At 37.5% G+C, this 19,092-nt stretch overlaps 1 protein-coding gene and 1 long non-coding RNA gene across 4 annotated transcripts in view; one reads left to right on the plus strand and one right to left on the minus strand.

The window, feature by feature from the left end:
• The window catches only part of ACYP2 (acylphosphatase 2), a 109,788-nt gene extending 101,323 nt beyond the window's left edge, over positions 1–8,465 (plus strand). Inside the window, exon 4 of the mRNA XM_019719532.2 lies at positions 7,846–8,465. Within this exon, the coding sequence (XP_019575091.2) occupies positions 7,846–7,960 (115 nt within the window). The 3' untranslated portion in view covers positions 7,961–8,465. The remainder of the gene's footprint in view (positions 1–7,845) is intronic.
• LOC109439275 (uncharacterized) overlaps positions 1–19,092 on the minus strand; it is a 160,129-nt gene that overhangs the window by 20,881 nt on the left and 120,156 nt on the right. The gene's annotated exons all lie outside the window — the stretch shown is intronic.

Here is a 19,092-nt window from a genome sequence, read left to right on the forward strand (position 1 = left end):
GCTGGAAGCATTAAGCTTTTGGACAAAATTATGTTGGAAGAAAGGATTCTTTGAAAAGCTTTAAAATCCTGAATTCATACAACAAACATAATAGTAGGTATTTGTACATCTTTGGGATAGTAAGAAAAGTGTCGAAGGATTTTTATTCAATAATCACAATATGTCTAATGATATACAATCAACCGTGCACTGAAGTTGACTGAGCTGCCGGCATGTCATGTGACTGGCTTTGCAGGATGAACTTGGTCCTCATCTAGTGTTGTTGTAATACTCCCCCTGAACTCTGTGTGAAGTCAGTTACCAAGCTTGTTTATATAATGAGTAAACTGAGACACACAAGCAATATGCTAAAATGTGGAGGCTGGCAAAAATAAATGAACCAATTCTACGAATAGACTTGGTTCACATGGTTATATTCAGGTTATTAGGTCATATCTATAGGCCTCCAACTTCCTTTAAGAGGATGAATGTAGTCATTACTTGTGTTATTTCATAGGGGACTGTCATGACTAAAATATTTTATCATTTTCTGTAATAGTAGAAACTATTTCTTTACCTTTCAAAGAGTGTGAAAACAAAAAAACAACAACAAAAAACTAGAATGGCTTTGTTTTATATGAGGTAAAATCAGAGTTAAAAGGTCATGCTCCGCGTTTCTTTGTCTGTGTAGACTGTATAGGACCCTAGAAATGCTCCCACATCCCATGCCTGGAAGCTGAGGACCGGAAGAAAGCAGGCTGTGACAAAGTGTCATTCATTCAGTATATGTTTATTGAATGAGCACTTTCACCAGGCATCATGCTAGATGTTGGGGATATAGCAGTGAGTAAGTCTCTACGCTTTCTTAGAATTTGTATTCTAACATAGAGTAGGTACATAATGAACACACAAACAATTACATAATTCCCATGATGCACACAGCATCATGGAGTGGGGGAGCTTTTTAGACAGGGGCAGTCTCAGAAGGGCCTCTGGCAGGGCAGAAACCTAAGTGCATTTTAGAAGGTCACAGCTGGCTTCTTTGCTGGTTGCCAAGGCCATAAATGAGTGGCACTTACTGTACTTGATAGCTAAATGTGTGCCATCTGCACCAAAGAATTAGAATGCTGTGGAAACCCCAAGGGGACCAATATAGTTGGTGACTGCCTGAATAGGAGCAGAAAAATACAGCACAGTTAATTTATTAAATGCATAGATTTTTTTCCTTGGTCATTTAACATTTATCAGCACTGTGTTTTATTCATTTCTTTAATGCAAGGATGGCCTGAAGAATATTTAAAAGTAATGCCTGTAAGATCATTGTCCTTTGGCATTCCATAAAAAATTGTTTTCACAACTGTGTAGACACCTCATAATAGTTGTGCTGAGGAAAATGTCTAATCATTCAAAATTAAGAAATGCATCCATAATGAAATCCCTTCTTATATTACTGTGTAATTGTTAAAGGCAAGATGCTTTTGGTAAAGGAATAAAATAGACTTTATAAAAATTGGTTGCATTTTCAAAACCTCATTATATAAGACATTTAAAATACATTAAAAGGAGAACATGGCTATTAAATAACATGACTGCTATCAATAGAATTTTCCAATTTACATTCTTATTCTTTCATTTTTATTAGTTGAACTTTCTTATTTCTTTTAAAGCCTCTCAGTGGATGTTTCTTAAATAAAAATACCTGAAAGATATATGCACACAAAGCAGATTGAAATTTACAGTCAAAATACTAGACTTCAGTCTCTTTCAAGCAAATATAATTCACCCATCTATCCAACCATCCGTTCAATATTTATTGAGTCTACTAAACTAATAGATAAAACATGCTGGAACTAGAGTGGTGTATTACAGTCCTGCTGGCCCACTGGCTGGGAGAGCACTGTTCATGATTCTTTCTTTCTCTGCATAGTTACTGTAGCAATTTTCTAACAGTCATGTAAGTAGCCAACATGTGGTTACATAGGCTAAAATAAAGAGCAATGCAATTATCCAGTCAGTGTGATAACAATTGACTGCCAGGATGAATTCAGGAAAAATACATGGGCTGGTTTACGTAGGAATCCCAAAGAAAGCAAAACTGTTATACTACTGAGGAAGTTCAGTCAGGCATCTGTTTACAATATAAGAGATCACTAGTTTCTCTATATACCAGGTAAAGAACATGATGATTAAAAAGCATGTTGTTCAAAATAGCAAAGAAAATAGAACATATCTAAGTATAAAGTACCAAGAAATAAACAGGACCTGAATTAAGCAACCTACAAAATTTTTATGAGGAGCATAAAGATGAACAAAAGTAGAGAAAATTGTTACTCTTGATGATAAGATTAAATGTCAGTTCTCTCTGAATTATTTTCAAATTTAAAAGGGGATTTGAAGGATTGGACAAAATTATGCTATTATCTAGTAGACTATATGAGATAAATAAGGACATTTAGAAGTAGAAGACTAATATGGGTGGCAGTGGAGGGACTGCTGGACATTAAAATGTATTCTAAGGCTGAAATAATTAAAATAGTTTAGTACTGATTTATGGATTAACCAAAGATATCACTGGAGCCAAACAGAATGTCTAGAAAAAGATACACAGATTTAGTATATGGTAATAGTTGTGCTGAGGAAAATGTCTAATCATTCAAAATTAAAATATCTTTTTATAAATGCTATCACATAATTCCAGATGGATGAAAGATTTAAATATAAAGAGGAAAGCCATACTTTCAGTTAAAGATGTTACTATTTTGAACATATGTATTTATCTCTGTTTCCTCCAGAAGCCCACTTAAATATGGGTAAAATGGATTTTATTAAAAAGGTTTAAACCCACAAGAACAAAGAATGGGAGATAAAGCTACAGCAACAAAACTTTGGAAATGAGAAAGCCAATGAGCTGGTGGTAACGCAGAACTGGATTGTAAGCCTGCAGTGGGAGAAGCAGAGACATTGCTCATTTTACACAGTGGAAACCCCACAGGGCACAAGCCAAACAAAGTGGGCAGAAAGGTGGGATTAAAAATAGGAGGATTGATTCAGAATCTGTTTAATAAGCAGTTATCCCTCACGGCCAGATGGAAGCCTGAGTTTCATGCTCTGGAGAGGCTTTACAGATACAGTGCTGAAAACAGGGACTCAGTGAAAGTTACGCACTGAATGTTGAGGCCTCATCCTCTTCCGAGTCCCAGAACATGCACAGCCAGATTTCCACACTCTAGGCAGGATATTTGATGCATCTTTCCTGGAGGATCTGACCGGTCCAAGAGAAAAGATATAAAGATACCCAAATCGGAAGCTGCCCAGTGAAATGGGTTATTCAGCTCACCCTAGTAAACCCAAGACCACAGCTGTGCAGCTGGCCAAAGAAAAGTCCATGCCAGCTGGGAGAAGGGGAGTCCCACATTCTATCACTCCCTCCAGGAAACGTGATTGAATTATTCAGTATGCTCCTCAGGTGGACTCTCGCTACTGGGAAGCCTTTGTCCCAGGCACTGCTTTCTGGCCCCACTGGTTTTTGACCACACTTGCGCGACAGGCAACTCAGGAAGCAGAGGGCTCTGCCATTGGTCAGGTTTGCAGCCCCCAGCCACCTCGTCTAACCGTAAGGGCCTCGTCAGCAGTTTTTTCATTTCAGTCAACATTTGTTAACTCCTATAGCAATTAACACCTTTTTTTACTTTCTTAATTTCTCAACTCTAGTACCTCTACCTCCCTTATTCTCAGTAAATTACCTTGCCTCTTATTTTACTGAGGGAATGGCGTCTATCTCATGTGAGTGCCTCTTCAATATACAATTGCTTTCCAGTTTTTTGACCCCTTGTCTTCTCTTCTGTACAGATAGGTGTGTCCTCTTTCTTTTCTAAACCTGACGAGTCTACCTATGTCACGATCCTGGTTCTTCCAGCCTGCCCTGGGGCCCTGTCCCACCGATTACCACGCCTTTGTCGTGCATCTTCAATTGATTCCCCTGGCCAACTTGTGAGAACGTGTGTAGTGGATATTGTGACGTGCTACTCAGCGTCCCCCTCAGGACTGAAGGATTTCTTCCCCAGACGCTGGCAGTGCTGCTGGAAGGTGGTCCTCAGTTTGGAATTGCCTCAGCAGAAGGAAGGCACCTCGCTAAAGACCACACCTCCTTCTCTGAGCTTTTCTCTGCTGACTGGTTCATGTTGGGAATAGGCAGACACTGCCTTTTCAACTTGGGACAACTCGGAAGGGTTTTCCAGGTTCAGAGCTCCTCTGTGTTTTCTGATACTGCGTCTCTGTCCAGTCCCCCCTCCTTTCCTTGCCTCCCGCCCCACAGTTATACCAGAGAGGGTTTCCTGCATGCTAATCTCTGTCTGAGAGTCTGTATCCCTGGGTACCTTCTCTATGACAGTATGTCTGTAAGTTATGGACATTTAAAACTTATGGACATTTAAAATTTTAAAGTTGTCCATCTAAAAAAGTCTACAAGTCTGCATTCCCATCAACAAGGTAGAAAAGTTCCTCTTTTTCCACACCCTGACTGCTGCTACTAGATATTATCAAACTTTCAAATCGTTGCCATTTCATACGTAACAGATGGTGTGTCCTTCTTACTCTACTCATAGTCTTAAAATTATGAGTAAGAGTGAGAATATTGTCACGTATTTATTGGCCATTTCTATTTCTTTCCCTTTCATCTGCTGATGTTGTTTTGTCCATTTTTCTCTTAGATGGCCATCTTTTATGTATTGGTTTAAGTGCTCTTTGTATAGTAAGGAAATTGCAAATAAGTTTTCCAGTTTGCTGTTTGTTTTGGCTTTGCTTAAGACATTTTTCGACCATTTCAAAAGTTTTACATTTTAAATTAATGTTATCAATATTTTTCCTATGCTTCTTTGTTTCCTGTCATGCTTAAGTTAGCATTCCCCATTCTAATATTGGATAAATTCGATAGTATTTTCTTTAAAACCTAGCCCACCTGCTATTGCCATCACAAAGGTGTCCCTGAATACCTTGACAACAGTTATCCTCCTAATTCCTGCATCCCTGTACATAAAACTCACATTGCACATCATATCCTGCCTTATATTAGAGTTATTTTTACTATACTCCAAACTCAGCTATTAGACTGTAAGTTACTGGGGGAAGAAACTGCATTTTAAGTATCTATGTATGTACTCCAGTATCTAGATTATGACCTGTATACAGTGCTACTTAAATATTTACTTGAATGCACTGGTATTGTTTGATTTTGTGGTTCTTTTTCACACTAACGGGGTGATTGTGTATATACCAGGGGTGCCAAAAAAAATGTATACACATGACTTGTATTCTTTTATTATCGGTATATGTTGAGCATTACAACTTTAATACAGTTTTTTCCCTTCTTAAAATGTGTATACATTTTTTTTTTTTTTTTGGCACCCTCTTGTATATCCCATCCTCACTAATCTGTGACTAGTTCTTTTGCAGCTAGGAGAGCTGTTAGTTCTGCCATTTCCAGACCTGAGACACCTATAAAGGACTGACTATAAGAGCAGCACATGAGGAGTAAGGTCTTAGGTGACCAGAATGCTCCTAAGTGAGTTGGCAGGTCAGGCAAGATGGTTCTTAGCAACAGGAGTGTCATGTGTGGAGCCATGGCACAAAGTGGCCCTGCCCCAGACACACACACACAGTAAATGAAGCTGAATCACCCAACAGCAGGACCATTCTGCCCCTACCAGTGGCAGAGATTCCTCCTTGGCCATAGGTCTGGCCGGTGTGGAAGACCAGCTGCAGATAGGTAGTCAGGCTCTCGACTAGTCAAACACAGTAAGCTGTCAGCTCAGCTGGACTAGTCCGTTGCAGCTCCTGTTCCCACCAGTCCTACTCCTGGATCCTCTGGTTCCATTTCCTCTCTTTTCATTCTCTCCTGAGCATATTCAATTATGGCTTTCACTCCACCAAAACTGCTCTGTCAAGGTCATCAGTGGCCTCTGTGTTGCTGAATGCAGTGGTCACTTCTCAGTCCTCACCTTACTTGACCTGCAAGCTGCATTGACCCACTTGATGCTCTGTTCCTGGAGGGCTTCATTTGACTCTCAGGTCACGATGCTCTCCCAGTATTTCTCCTATCTCACTGGCTGCTTTCTTCTCCTCCTCTGCTGGTTCTTACTCTGCTTCCTGAGCTCTTTACGCTGGGGTGCCCTCAGGTACAGTGCTGGGACCTCATCCCTTTTCTGTCTATATTCATTTTTATGGTGATCCCATCCAATCTTGTCTTTCAATACTGTCTGTCTGCAGAGAGAGTCCAAATTTGATCTCCTCCAGCCAGACTCAGATCCAACTGCATACTCAACATCTCCTTTAGAAGACATCTCTAACTTAACACTCCAAAACTGAATTTCTGATCTTTCCCCCAAATCTGTTCTTCTCACAGCCCCTCCATTTCAGTAAATGACAACACTGTCCCAGTAGGTTTTCAACCCAATAACCCTGGTGTCATCCTTCATTCCTCTTTCTCACACCCACATCCAATCTGTCAGCAAATCTTTTGACTGTACCTTCAGAATCTATCCAGAATCTGATCATTTGTCACTACCACCACTGTGGCTATCCTGGGCAAGTTCCCTCATCAATAATTTAGGAGCAATAATAGACTGTAACTTACAGGATGGACTGAAGGAAATAGTATACATAATGAACTTAGCACACAGTGCACAATAAATGTTAGCTTCTCTTTCTGGCCTGTTTTTTTTAGAAGATTTCAAGGAGATTGACTTATAAAATTGAAGCCATCAGCTCCTTTTCATAATAATTAAATTTTATTCTTCAACACATCTAATTTCCATTTTTAAGATTTCAACTAAATGAGTTGAAGAAAATGTGCTACTTCGCTCATGGCATAGTTTCTGAAAAAGAACAGTGAAAATTCACCTTTCCCAGTAAAACTATCACAAATAAGAACCAAAGGAAGTGCTGCATAGCACAATGGCAATTTGAATCGAATCCTTCTCTACCCTAGGAGTAATTTTCAGATAATCAGACAACTTTAGCCTAGAAAATATTTTTAATTCAAAGTTTTATGAGATTGTTATATATGATAATGTGCAGCTGTACACAGCACAAGTGGCACAGCTTGAAAGAACTTCAGGAATATGAGAGAAGTCATGGAATATTTCCACAATAACAGCTAGGATAACTGCCATCACTTGTATAAAATGGACTCATATTATTTACCTGTAGTCCCACTTACTCTGTCATCCCAACTAATTATTAATGGACAGAAAGATTCTGGAAAATCCTTAACAGTACGATCTGAGCTGTCCACTATATTATACTAAACCTGAATTATACAGGAAGCATCTCAGGTAAGTACCCAAATGCATAAATTAGACACGTGGATAAATAAGAAAAACCATTGCACTATGTAATCAGAAAGTTTCAGAACATTTAACTTGTCCCTTTAATGTAGATACTTTGCTGATATATATAGTAAGAAATGGTTTTTGAATAAAAGTGTTCATCTAATTTTAATGTTTATAGAAAATCACATTCTCTATTCTTTCATCCATTCTCATACACACACACCATGTTCTGGGTAATGAAAGAAAACAATGATGAATTATTTCTATGACTTTTAAGAGAGGGAAATAACCCCAATACGAAATCATCAGTAGTTGTTGACTGTGCTTAATTTGTTATTAGCTTTTCTTTATCCATATTTAATTAAACTGTTCTATTCTCATACATACATCATATATATACAATGTAAAAATTCATATTTCACATTACATGCAAAAGTTAGTAAAAAGTAAACTCCCATTGTTACCTATTGTGGGATCATTTTAGCTAGAGCTAGTCTATATATAGTTTACATGCTAATTTTTATTTATTTTTTTGTAGGAAGTCCTGGCTGAGCAAGGTCGGAAGTCCTAGTTCTCGCATTGACCGCACAAACTTTTCTAATGAAAAAACCATCTCTAAACTTGAATATTCTAATTTTAGTATTCGATACTAATAGAAATAAAAATTGTTTATACTGCACAATAGACACTATATAGTCTTAAGTCTATATACTAGGATAATAGTAGCAGAGTAGGGTCAAAAAAAGTAACTGTTCTGAAATCCACAACATTATATATACATATATTATTAAAAATATGTGACACTGAAACAGTTTTACTCAACTATGTTTTTAACAAGCAAAAGATTAGTATCCTAAAATAAAAAATGTAATTACAAAATATTTGAATTGTAATTCAAAAATTGAAACTTGTGTTATGGAAACTTTAATTCTAATGAATATTATAGCATACGTATTATTTAGCTAGACATAAAATAATGAAGTTAACCATTTAAAAATTATTTTTAGTTACTGTTGTCTGGATTGAATTCTATAACCTTCCAAATAATTTATTAAAGTAAAGCAATTTGTTTAATATCAACAAAAATAACCTGTAGATATAAATGTATGTGATGATCATTATAATCATGAAATATCAATAAAGAGTTAATTTTTAAAATTCTGGTTAATTGAGAAAATAATTCAGTACTTGGGTTGGAGCTATGGGATGCTTTCTATGAACTCTATTGTTCTGTATAGTGAACAGATGAGTGTATAGCAAGCAGCAAGATTTGTATCGACAACCATCCACAATGGATATTCTATCAACCAGAAAAGGAACTGAGAGTCTAAATCAATTATACTACCCCCCAAACTTGGCCTGTCGTTTGGGAATTTTCACATGCATAAGCAACAGAGTATTTTAAGGGGAAGGTTCATTTTCATACCATAGAATTACACTATTGAAAAAAGGAAGACCTTTAACTCAAAATATTGGGGAATTTCAAATGCTGTAGGTATATACTTGAATATAACCTTCAAAGACCTCCAAAATTTTAGAACAATGGTATCTTTCATTAAAACAAAATTTTATGTGGAATTACATAAAGCAAGTGAAAAGGGACAACTAGTATGATTGAAATGGGGATGGGTGGAGGGGGTCCCTGCAACCCTGCATACTTGGTCTCACTTTTCTTCCTGCATCCTGTCTTGCACAATTTCAAGTCCGTTGGGAATTCAGTTTAGAAGTCTATCTATGGAACAAATCTCCATTGCTATACTCACTCCATGGCATGGAGAAAGAATTCAGGACTCTCTCCTCTACCTGCTGCAAGATTAGAATTGAGAGACGGAGATGAAGGGTAGGCTTTGTTCACTGGAAAGGTTAACGCTATAGATGATGATAGTATTGATATCAAATATATATAGAAAACAACGCAACATTAGGGAATGACAAAGATATTTTTAAACTTTCCAAACACACTTAAAGGAATAAAGAACTTTCCTACTATTTTAATACCGTTAAGTATTATATATGTCAAATATTATGCAAGTGAATCTATTGTGATACTCATTTGAGTTTTGCTCTCCTTCAATTTCCCCACTCCTGGTTCAAGGAAGATAGACAGGTCTTTGTGTTCCCTTACCTCAGGGGAGGTTTTGGTGCCAGATCCCCTGAAGACAACTTTCCTTGCAAGGTTTCCTTTTAAAGAGGGCATTATATTCTGAATTGAGGAGAAAGAGAAAACTAGGCCATTAGTGGGTAAAAGAGAAGTGGAAGTGACAAGATCCAAAGGGACAAGGAGATTATCCAAGACTTTAGAAAGGGACCAAACGCTGTGGATTTCCCAAGAGATGAACACCTGCACCTTTCTCCCCAGCGGCACCTCTGGGGGATAAACCTGAGAAGGAAGCAGCTGTAGTACATCCAGAGAAGCTGGATCCCAGCTCTAGGCGCTCCAGACCTAGCAAGATTCCTGTCCCAAAAGTGCTACACTTCATCCTCACTACAAGGAACCATGGTGATAAGGACTGGAGACCAGAGAAGTCTTTCCTGAGTGTTCTTTCTACATAAGACCCTGTAAGGTCCGTCTGAGAGAGGATGCAAAGTGTCAGGATGACGAAGATTTAACTTCCCACCTCCCAGACAGGATGGGGCTTGAAACAGATTCAACTTGATTTAGAGAAAATAAAAGACATTTCTTGCACACACGTTTGAAAAAAAAGCCTGTACCACTTTACACATAGAAAGGCTAAATGATTTTAGAAAAATATGATCTCAGATGTGACACCAATATGTCACTTTTTATTACCCTGATATCCTCTGATATTTCCCTTCCCAGCTCTTTATGAGGAAATCACAGTTTGCTGGAACAATCTTCTAACTGCACAAAGTGAATCACATTAGTCAAGGTTGCTTAATGATTAATACATAACTAAATTCTATTACTGGATGGAAAATGTAGATAATGATTAAAAATAGGGGTTTATGCATGGGTAAAGAACAAGCAAGAAAGGTAAAGCAGTTTTTAAAATGTGGTAGAGACCAGATATATCGTAACATAAAACTTAATAGGTCAAAATTCATATGGAACTTACATAGGGAATTTTTAATTTACATATATTTTAGTCAATAAACCTTGATAGGTTTAGTTTTGTTAGAATTAGACATTTTAAAAACCAAGAAAAAAAATTAAGCGAAAGATGGGTATCTACTTCAGTGACGGTCCACCATGAGTCTCAACATTCCACATGCCCACCCTCCTCTGGAAGCCACATATCAGAATTACACGGTATGATTTGTTAAAGCACACTTACCTATTATTTTTCATATTTATATAAAAATGCCTGTCTTTTTTATTGGTGTAAAAACAGACCCATAGATCAATGGAACAGAATAGAGAGCCCAGAAATAAACCCACACCTATATGGTTAATCTATGACAAAGGAGGCAAGAATATACAATGAGGTAAAGACAGTCACTTTAATAAATGATGCTGGGAAAACTGAAAGACATGTAAAAAAATGGATCAGTTTCTTACACTATACACAAAAATAAACTCAGAATGGATTAAAGACTTAGATGTAAGACCTGAAACCATAAAAAACTTAGAATAATACAATACAGGCAGGGAGCTCTTTCACATCACTTTGTAATACCTTTTTGGATATGTCTCCTCTGGGAAGGGAAACCAAAGAAAAAATTCAGCAATGGGACTACATCAAACTAAAAAGTTCTTGCACAGTGAAGGAAACCATCAACAAAACAAAATAACCTACTGAATGGGAGAAGAGATTCACCAATGATACATCCAATAAGGAGTTAATATCCAAAACATATAAGGAATTTATTTAACTTAACACTAAAAAAACCCAAACAATCCAATTGAAAAATGGGCAGAGGAATTGAACAGGCATTTCTCCAAAGAGGACATTCAGAGGGCCAACAGATATATGAAAAGATGCTCAATATCACTAATCGTCAGGGAAATGCAAATTAAAATCCCAATGAGATACCACCTCACACCTGTCAGAATGGCTAGCATCAATAAATTAAAAAACAAGTATTGGCAATGCCGTGGAGGAAAGGGAACCCTCCTGCATTGTTGGTAGGATTGTAAATTGGTACAGCCACTATGAAAAACAGTATGGAGATGCCACAAAAAATTAAAAATAGAACTACCGTATGATCCAGTAATTCCACTTCTGGGAATTTATCTAACAAAAAATCCAAAGCACTAATTTGAAAAGACCTATGTACCCCTTATGTTCACTGCAGCATTATTTACAATAGCCAAAATATGGAGGTAACCTAAGTGTCCATCAATAGACTGATAAAGGAGTGGTACATACGAGAGTATATATATTTAATTATAGTTGACATTCAATATTATTCTACTTCAGCTTCAGATATACAGCATATTGGTCAGGCATCCACAGAATCTACGAGGAAGTGATCCCCCTGATAAGTCCAGTGCCCATCTGGAACCCTACATAATCTTTACAACATTATTATTTTCCCCACACTGTATTTCATATCCCCGTGACTACATTATAACTACTAATTTGCACTTTCTAATCCCTTCCCCTTCTTCCCCATCCCCATCCTCTTCCTATCAACTGTCAGTTTTTTTTCTCTGTATCTCTGAGTCTATTTCTGTTTAGTTTGCTTATTATGTTCTTTAGACCCTACATATAAGTGAGATCATATGGTATTTGTCTTTCTCAGTCTGACTTATTTCCCTTAGCATAATATTCTCTAGGTCCATCCATGTTGTTACAAGTGGTAAGATTTCATTCTTTTTTATGGTCGAATAATACTTCATTGTATAAAATGTCCCACGGTTTCTTTTGTCTGTTGATGGGCATTTCTGTTGTTTCCATGTCTTGGCTATTGTGAACAGTGCCACAGTCAACAGAGCAGTGCATATATTTTTTCGAATTAGTGTTTTGGATTCCTTTGGATAGATACCCAGGAGTGGCATTGCTGGGTCATAAGGTAGTTCCATTTTCAATTTTTTGAGGTTCCTCCATACTGTTTTGGCTGCTTATTTCTATTTTCATGTTATAAAAATGAAAAACATGCAAGAGGAAACACAAATATATAATTAGTGGCTTAATTAAGAAGTATTTTATGAGCATATCTTGCAGATTTTAACCTAATATTTAGAATTATGTGTAAGAGGTAATTTTCATTTTTCTTAACTGGCTCAAATGATTTTGAATAAAACTGAAGTCTGATAAGAATTTTAAAATTTAGAATTAAAAAGTCTAGTTATTGTGTGACCTCATTAGCAGGTTTTTCTATAAAAAGTAGGGTTTCCCCCCTTTTCGCAAGCATGATTTGTGCCCTGTTTTTCCTGTATTAGTTTTATTTTCTAGGTGGGCACAAGGGATGCTATGAGTAGCAGTGGATACAAGCCTCCAATATGGCCTTTTTAAAAAAATCTTTTCTCAGTTTTTAATGAATATTAGAAGAGGCACAGAGAAAGAGAAGATTCAGGAGATTCCTTGGATGGGAAAAGGAATTTCTATTTCAAAACATGTAAATTGTCAAACACTCACTCCCCAAACTCCTTATCTACTTTTCTCCTTTATTTTCTAACAGGTGCTTATCACCATCTAACTAATATTCTGTATTTTACTGACTTATCTATTGTCTCATCCCAATGAAAGCTATAGTACGGCAGAAATTTATGTAAGTTTGTATCCTGCTATATCTGTAGCACCCAGAATAGTGCATGGCAATGGTAAGTGCTCAATAGTATCTGTTGAATTAAATATAGGAAAAAAATATTCCCTCAAGGACTTAAGCTGACAGGAAGCTACATATCCATAATACATAAAAAATGGTTTAAACTCCACTATAAAAATTCGTCACATAATTTAAGCATATGCTGATTATAAGAGACACATGAAATGTGACTTTTAACCTCCCATGGGAAGCAGCTAGAACACTGGACAAACTATATGGAACTGTTTTCAGATATTGGACAATAGGCAGTGCAGAACCCTGATCCCTGAGAAAAAGGAAACAAATGAAACGAGCACTACAATTGCTTAAAAGCAATTTCCAGACTGCAGGGGCAGGAAGGGGGAACCCAAACAGCATCTGGAGAGCTTTCTGAAGAGAAGAGACAGAGAATGGGTATTAGGGAGCTAAATTACACTGGCTAGAGGCTACCATATTGGACAGCACAGCTCTAGATTCTGGGGGGAAAGTGGGAATAAATCCACTGAAGCTGAATGGTGGTTGTCTGTATCTAGCTGGTAAAATTTTGCTTTGTTTGTATCTATGTTCACCAAATTTTTCTATAATAAGCATGTATTTCTTTTATAATATTAAAAAAACATTGAAAACATGTATACATTAAATTCCTAATACCTACTTTGGAATGATAAGTGGTAATTTCACCAGAAAATTTTTAGAATTCAAATCTAATAGTATAGAAACTGAATTAGCACTTAATCCTAAAATGTAGTGTTTTTCTCTGGATAGAAATTTCTATGCTAGTAAAGAGTTTAGCAATGGAAAACCTCATTTTAATGAAATCAGCTTTAAGTTTTCATGTTAAACTGAAACCAACAGTTTCTTTACAACAATAACATTTTGTCTGCACTGGGATGGATCTAGATTGGATTATTTGTAAGAAATGCAAGGAAAGATTCTATCACAGAGACATAATGGATTACTCTGAAAACACAAAAATCAGTTAAATGTTGAAACTTTCAGTCATTTGCCTAATTGTATATCATAATTTTAAAAGGGAAAGAGCTCTACATTTAGGATTGCATACAATTTAACAAATATTTTAACAAAGTAGAAAATAAAATTAGTTTAATGGACCTAATTTGAGATGAATAAAATATTTAATATTAGATTTTTAGAAAATTGAGAGGATATACACTAAATTCTTCCAACTGGTCTATGACCTCCTCACCATCCCTTCTTTGTACCAATTTGCCTCAATTTAGCAACAATAAAACCTCTTAGTGGGCTCCATTAGTGCCTACAATACATTTGAGACATCAGCATTCTGGTATTTAGGCTGTAGCTTAACTCTGATTTTAAAAAGAATGCAATTGACCCATTCATTTTATTGTTTCATCAACTGTTTGAAAACAGAGTGGGGCGGGGGAAACATTAGCTATTTCCAAATGTCAGCAAACATGGGTAACTCTAAATGTGTAGAGCTGTCCATCCTCGGCACATTACAGGGTGTTAATTCAGCAGTACATGTACACGTGGGCATCGTTGCTAGCCATGAGTTCAAACTCTTTACTAATACAACTATAAACTCTACCAGCACATACTTTAGTACTAAAGGCTTTGCTAAATTAAGAAAAATAACATTATCCAAAGACAAAACGTGGGGCTGTTAAATGGTATTTGTACTTTTACATTAGACAATAATCACTTTGGGACATGATAGATCATTTTAATGAAAATCATGTTTTACCAAACCACAACGTGCACTGTTTCTTTAAGTGCTGGCTGTCCCCAAGTAGCCCACAATTTGATTAGGAAACAAGATGTTCAGAAACGCAAATCTAGAGTAAAATTCCAAGGTAATAAACAAATGATATGACAGTGCAGTGTTAGTCCTAAAATTCAGGCCTGATTCTGTGTGCCGCTTTGACATCTGATGAAATCGGGAGGAGCTCACATGGCCCATTCTCTCCCCCATTCTGCTCCCATGGAAAGGTCCCTTAGCCAAACAACCCTCTTTATAAGGGGCCAGATGCGCTTCCCGCTTATCCTTGAGAAGCAAGTTTCAGTTTCCAACCAGCCCGCAGAATTGTTCAGAGAAACCAATCACATCTTCCAGTGGAAACGTGGGGTGACCTCATTCTCTTGACACTGGAACCCTGCCTCCCACAGCCTCTGGTTGTTCATTCTGTTCTTAAGTGCCACCTGTATGGCCCTGCATAGTGGTGTCCTCCCCTTGGCTGTGAGTAAAAGTGGCCAATAAACTGCTGTCAGTCTCATCTGTCCAGTGTCAGGTGTCCTGTGTTCAGCCATCCCCACAACCCTAGGGCAGGGATCTCTCCCTCATCAGTGGAGTGACTAGGAGGTGATTAGAACTGAATATAGCTCTCAATACTATAAAAGGTCCAGTTTTAGAAAAAGATCCTTATGGTGGCTGTCTAAAAAGATTTCGTAAAGTAGGTTGGTCTAGATGGAGAACGGTGTGAAGGATTTGGTTTTGCATGTGACCTTGGTCTCATTCTGGGAGTCTCTGCTGAAGGAGCATATAGACAAGAGATGATAGCAAAATAGCAAATAAAGTACTGATTTCATTAACCGGACAAGGACCCAGTTCAACAATAGAGAACTCAAGTAAAAGCTCGGTTACAGAAACTGAGTTAGGGTAGAAGGCCAGTGTGAGCCTCTTAATATTCCTGTACCCTAACACTTACATTCTACACCCTCTTTCCAAATAGCTGTATGATCACACATGACTGGCCCATCAGCTCCATCCAGCTGCAGGTAGCATAGAGAGGGTTGAGATGACCAGGTCAGCTGAGAGAAACCTTATCTGGTTTGTCCCCTCCTGGAGACAGGAAGTGCAAGAGAAGGCAAGGGGGTGCACACCCTGTGCACTGGTCTTTACTACAATGAGCCCACCCTCTAGAGAAATGGCCCCAGTCAATGCCAGTTCTGACAGTGAGCTGAGCAAGTTTGTTCTCCAATGCAATGGAACTGGGTGGAGAGGGATGCCAGAAATGGAGCGAGTGTCCTTGTAACCCACGAACTAAGGCAGAAGTACATTCCTTCCCCCAAGCAGGAGGGAAGCCATCTAGGTAACTGTAACTATATCCACAGAGGAAAGCGGCAATGAGGATGAACTGATTATGGGCCAGAAGAGCCAAACTGGAGAGCTGTGAGACCAACGGGCCAATGGTAAGACAGAGACTCGTGCCTTTTGAGAGTGTGAAGTCCAAAGCCAAAGAGGGCAGAGAAACTACGTAAGAAAAAATCTGCAGTCTGATGAAAAAGATGAAGTCTTTCTTCCCTAAACACTAAGGCCTCAGGACATTCCCGTGAGTCCAGACTCTGACATCCATAACTCAGTAAAAAAATCCAGAAGCACCGAGAAACCATTGGGTTGGCAAAGAAAGAGCAGGGACAGTATAAAACTTATTTAAAAAAGCTTTTTTGTGTGTCATTCATTCAGGAAACACCTACTAAGCATCTGCCAGGTGCCAAGTACTGGGGTTTGGCACACAGACAGGAATATGAGAGAATCTCAACATCTAAGACATTTGCATTCTGATGGTACACAAAAAAGCTTTTTTTAATAAGTTTTTAAAACTTATTAAATATACAGGGAGTATATTATGGACCATCCTATTTTAGCCTCACAAAAACACTATAAGGAAGGTAGGTACGATAATTATTACCACTTTACAGATGAGGAAATTAAGGTTTAGAAAGATAAAAGTTGCTCCAAGTCATGTAGCTAAGAGGTGGTTTCAACTCTAGGGCACAGTTTGTGATCATTATGCTATATTCCTTCAAATATGAATGAGAAGCAAAAAGAATATTAAAGACAGGAAGTAAAATTTCAGTTCTATCTATACAGTATTCAGTTCAGAAAGAAGACCATAACAGATCTAAGTAAGGAAATGCAAAAATTTTTCTTAGCGCAGGTAAAAATAAAAAAAGAGTAACATTCACAAGAAAAAACCCCCACAAGCCTCACATGTGAATATGGAATGCAAAAATGATAGAAACAAAATAAATTTAGGATATAACCCTATGAAGTACGCCCAAGATAACATTATATGATTTCTATGTATTTCATTTTATATAGCTCCATTAGGGAAATAACATCCTTAGAGAATCACAATATTGTCCCATTAGTGATGTTTTCTGTTCTCATCCAATCTAATCAAACCATATTCCATTTAAAGCAAAAGTCTGAAGTTAATTATTTGGTCTCATTTTCTACATGATTCAGGCCCACATTTAGAGAGGGAAATATGAATTTGGAGATTATTTTGCGGATGAGCTTCTCAGCCTAATGTTCTTACAGAGATGAAATATGGCTTAAAATTAGGATTCATAGTGGGCCCAACAAACAAACAGAATGTAAAATATAAACAAAAAGCAAAAGAAATGAAAAATTTTGCAGGCGAGGCTGTTACCAAAGTGATTGCTGATGTAAACTGTACTTGACACACAGGGAGTGGCCTTGCCCTGTGAAACTACCCCAAGAGGGTAATGTCAGGACCCTAGCATGGCCCAACCCATGCATTTAATAAAGGGTAGTTTAAGGAAACTCTTCCATGTGTACCGCCCTTTGACCTTACTGAAGTTGGTAGGAGAGATGTTTGCATCCTGGTGTACAGACAAAGGCACAGAGGCTCAGAGGTCAGACTTGACCCATCTAGGTTTCCAACAGGGAAGCCTGGGGAACTGGTTCATTGTGGTAGCTCATTACCTTCAACGACAACGGCTCACAAGGCTTCCCCACAGTCCCCAAGAGGTCGACTAGCCATGATCCAGATAAAGTGAGGACTGTGATATTTCCCATATCTCTTCTCTACATGGCAAAAAATGGCATCAATGCCCAATTTCTTTCTAATGCTGCCTACCTTCTCTTAAAATATAGGGAAATTCTATAACATTTCTTTTCCTGAATCTTACAACCCACTATTCAAGCTTCAGAATTTGGCAGAGAAAACAAGGAATTTAAAAAAAAAAAAAAAAAGGAAACTGAACTCAGGCAAATAGTTTGCTCCAAGGCTTATCCTAAGAGGATAAAAAACATGGCTAAGTTTCCAAACTCTTGAAAAGCTTGTAAATACTGAAAGAATTAACTATAACTTGAAGCACATAATACCATTATAATTACATTAGGGAAAAGGGATAGATTAGAACAATCGTTTAAAAGTGATGACTTGTGAAATGTTTATTTGCCATTCCATATTGAAAAGAATGACGTAGGTCTAGGAGGTCTTTGAGGTAAACTAAACTAACCCTTATTAATTACAAGTGTTGTATTTATCTCTTTAAAACCTCACCTGTGATTTCTATTTAGATATATCCTAACTTTTAGGTCAAACGCTTATTTTCTTGAAATGAAAACTCAAGTTATCTTTTAACTCCTTACGTTTGTTACAGAAGAAAAGCATTATGAAATTTATCACAGACCTACCCATTCATATCAAAAGAATTACATTGATTACTAGATCATTGGCAGAGTCTCAAATTGTGGCACTAGGTAAAGTCATGAGTGTGAGTGGTGGTGATTTCAGATTGGGTACTTTTTCTTGATTGCTATTGTTTCTGTTTTCCCAACCATGGAAACTAAACATCAGCTGTAACATGCACATTTGTCAGAATGCACTGTGCATGATGCTTGATGGGGAGGTGGTGCAGACTTTCACTTTTCACGCACTCCCATCCTATCCCTGAATGGTTATCACACGCTCCTACCCATCACAGCCTTGCTGTCTTGAAGGCTTTCACTCACCATGGACTCATAACTTGGGCTGACTTTACCCTTTCTTGTTATTTTTACCCACTCTCTTACCATAGTGTTCCTAATCTTTCCAGTTTTGTCGTCATTAGGAGGACCTTATTTAGAATTTTAGGTTCATTTTTTAGTGCCATGGTTTAAAGCAAGAGGTAGAGAAACTAGATGTAGAGGCAATGAGGTCTGAAAAAAGAGAGACTAATCTAAAAACAAGTCCCAGCTGGGTGATCTTTAACCTTGGGTAAGTGTGGGAGAGAGTGGTGGGAAATAGTACTTACTGAGTGTTTTACACATATCATGTTTAAAACAGCAACCCTACAG

Source organism: Rhinolophus sinicus, linkage group LG05, assembly GCF_036562045.2.
Source record: "Rhinolophus sinicus isolate RSC01 linkage group LG05, ASM3656204v1, whole genome shotgun sequence".
In the NCBI taxonomy this organism is placed as follows: Eukaryota; Metazoa; Chordata; class Mammalia; order Chiroptera; family Rhinolophidae; genus Rhinolophus; species Rhinolophus sinicus.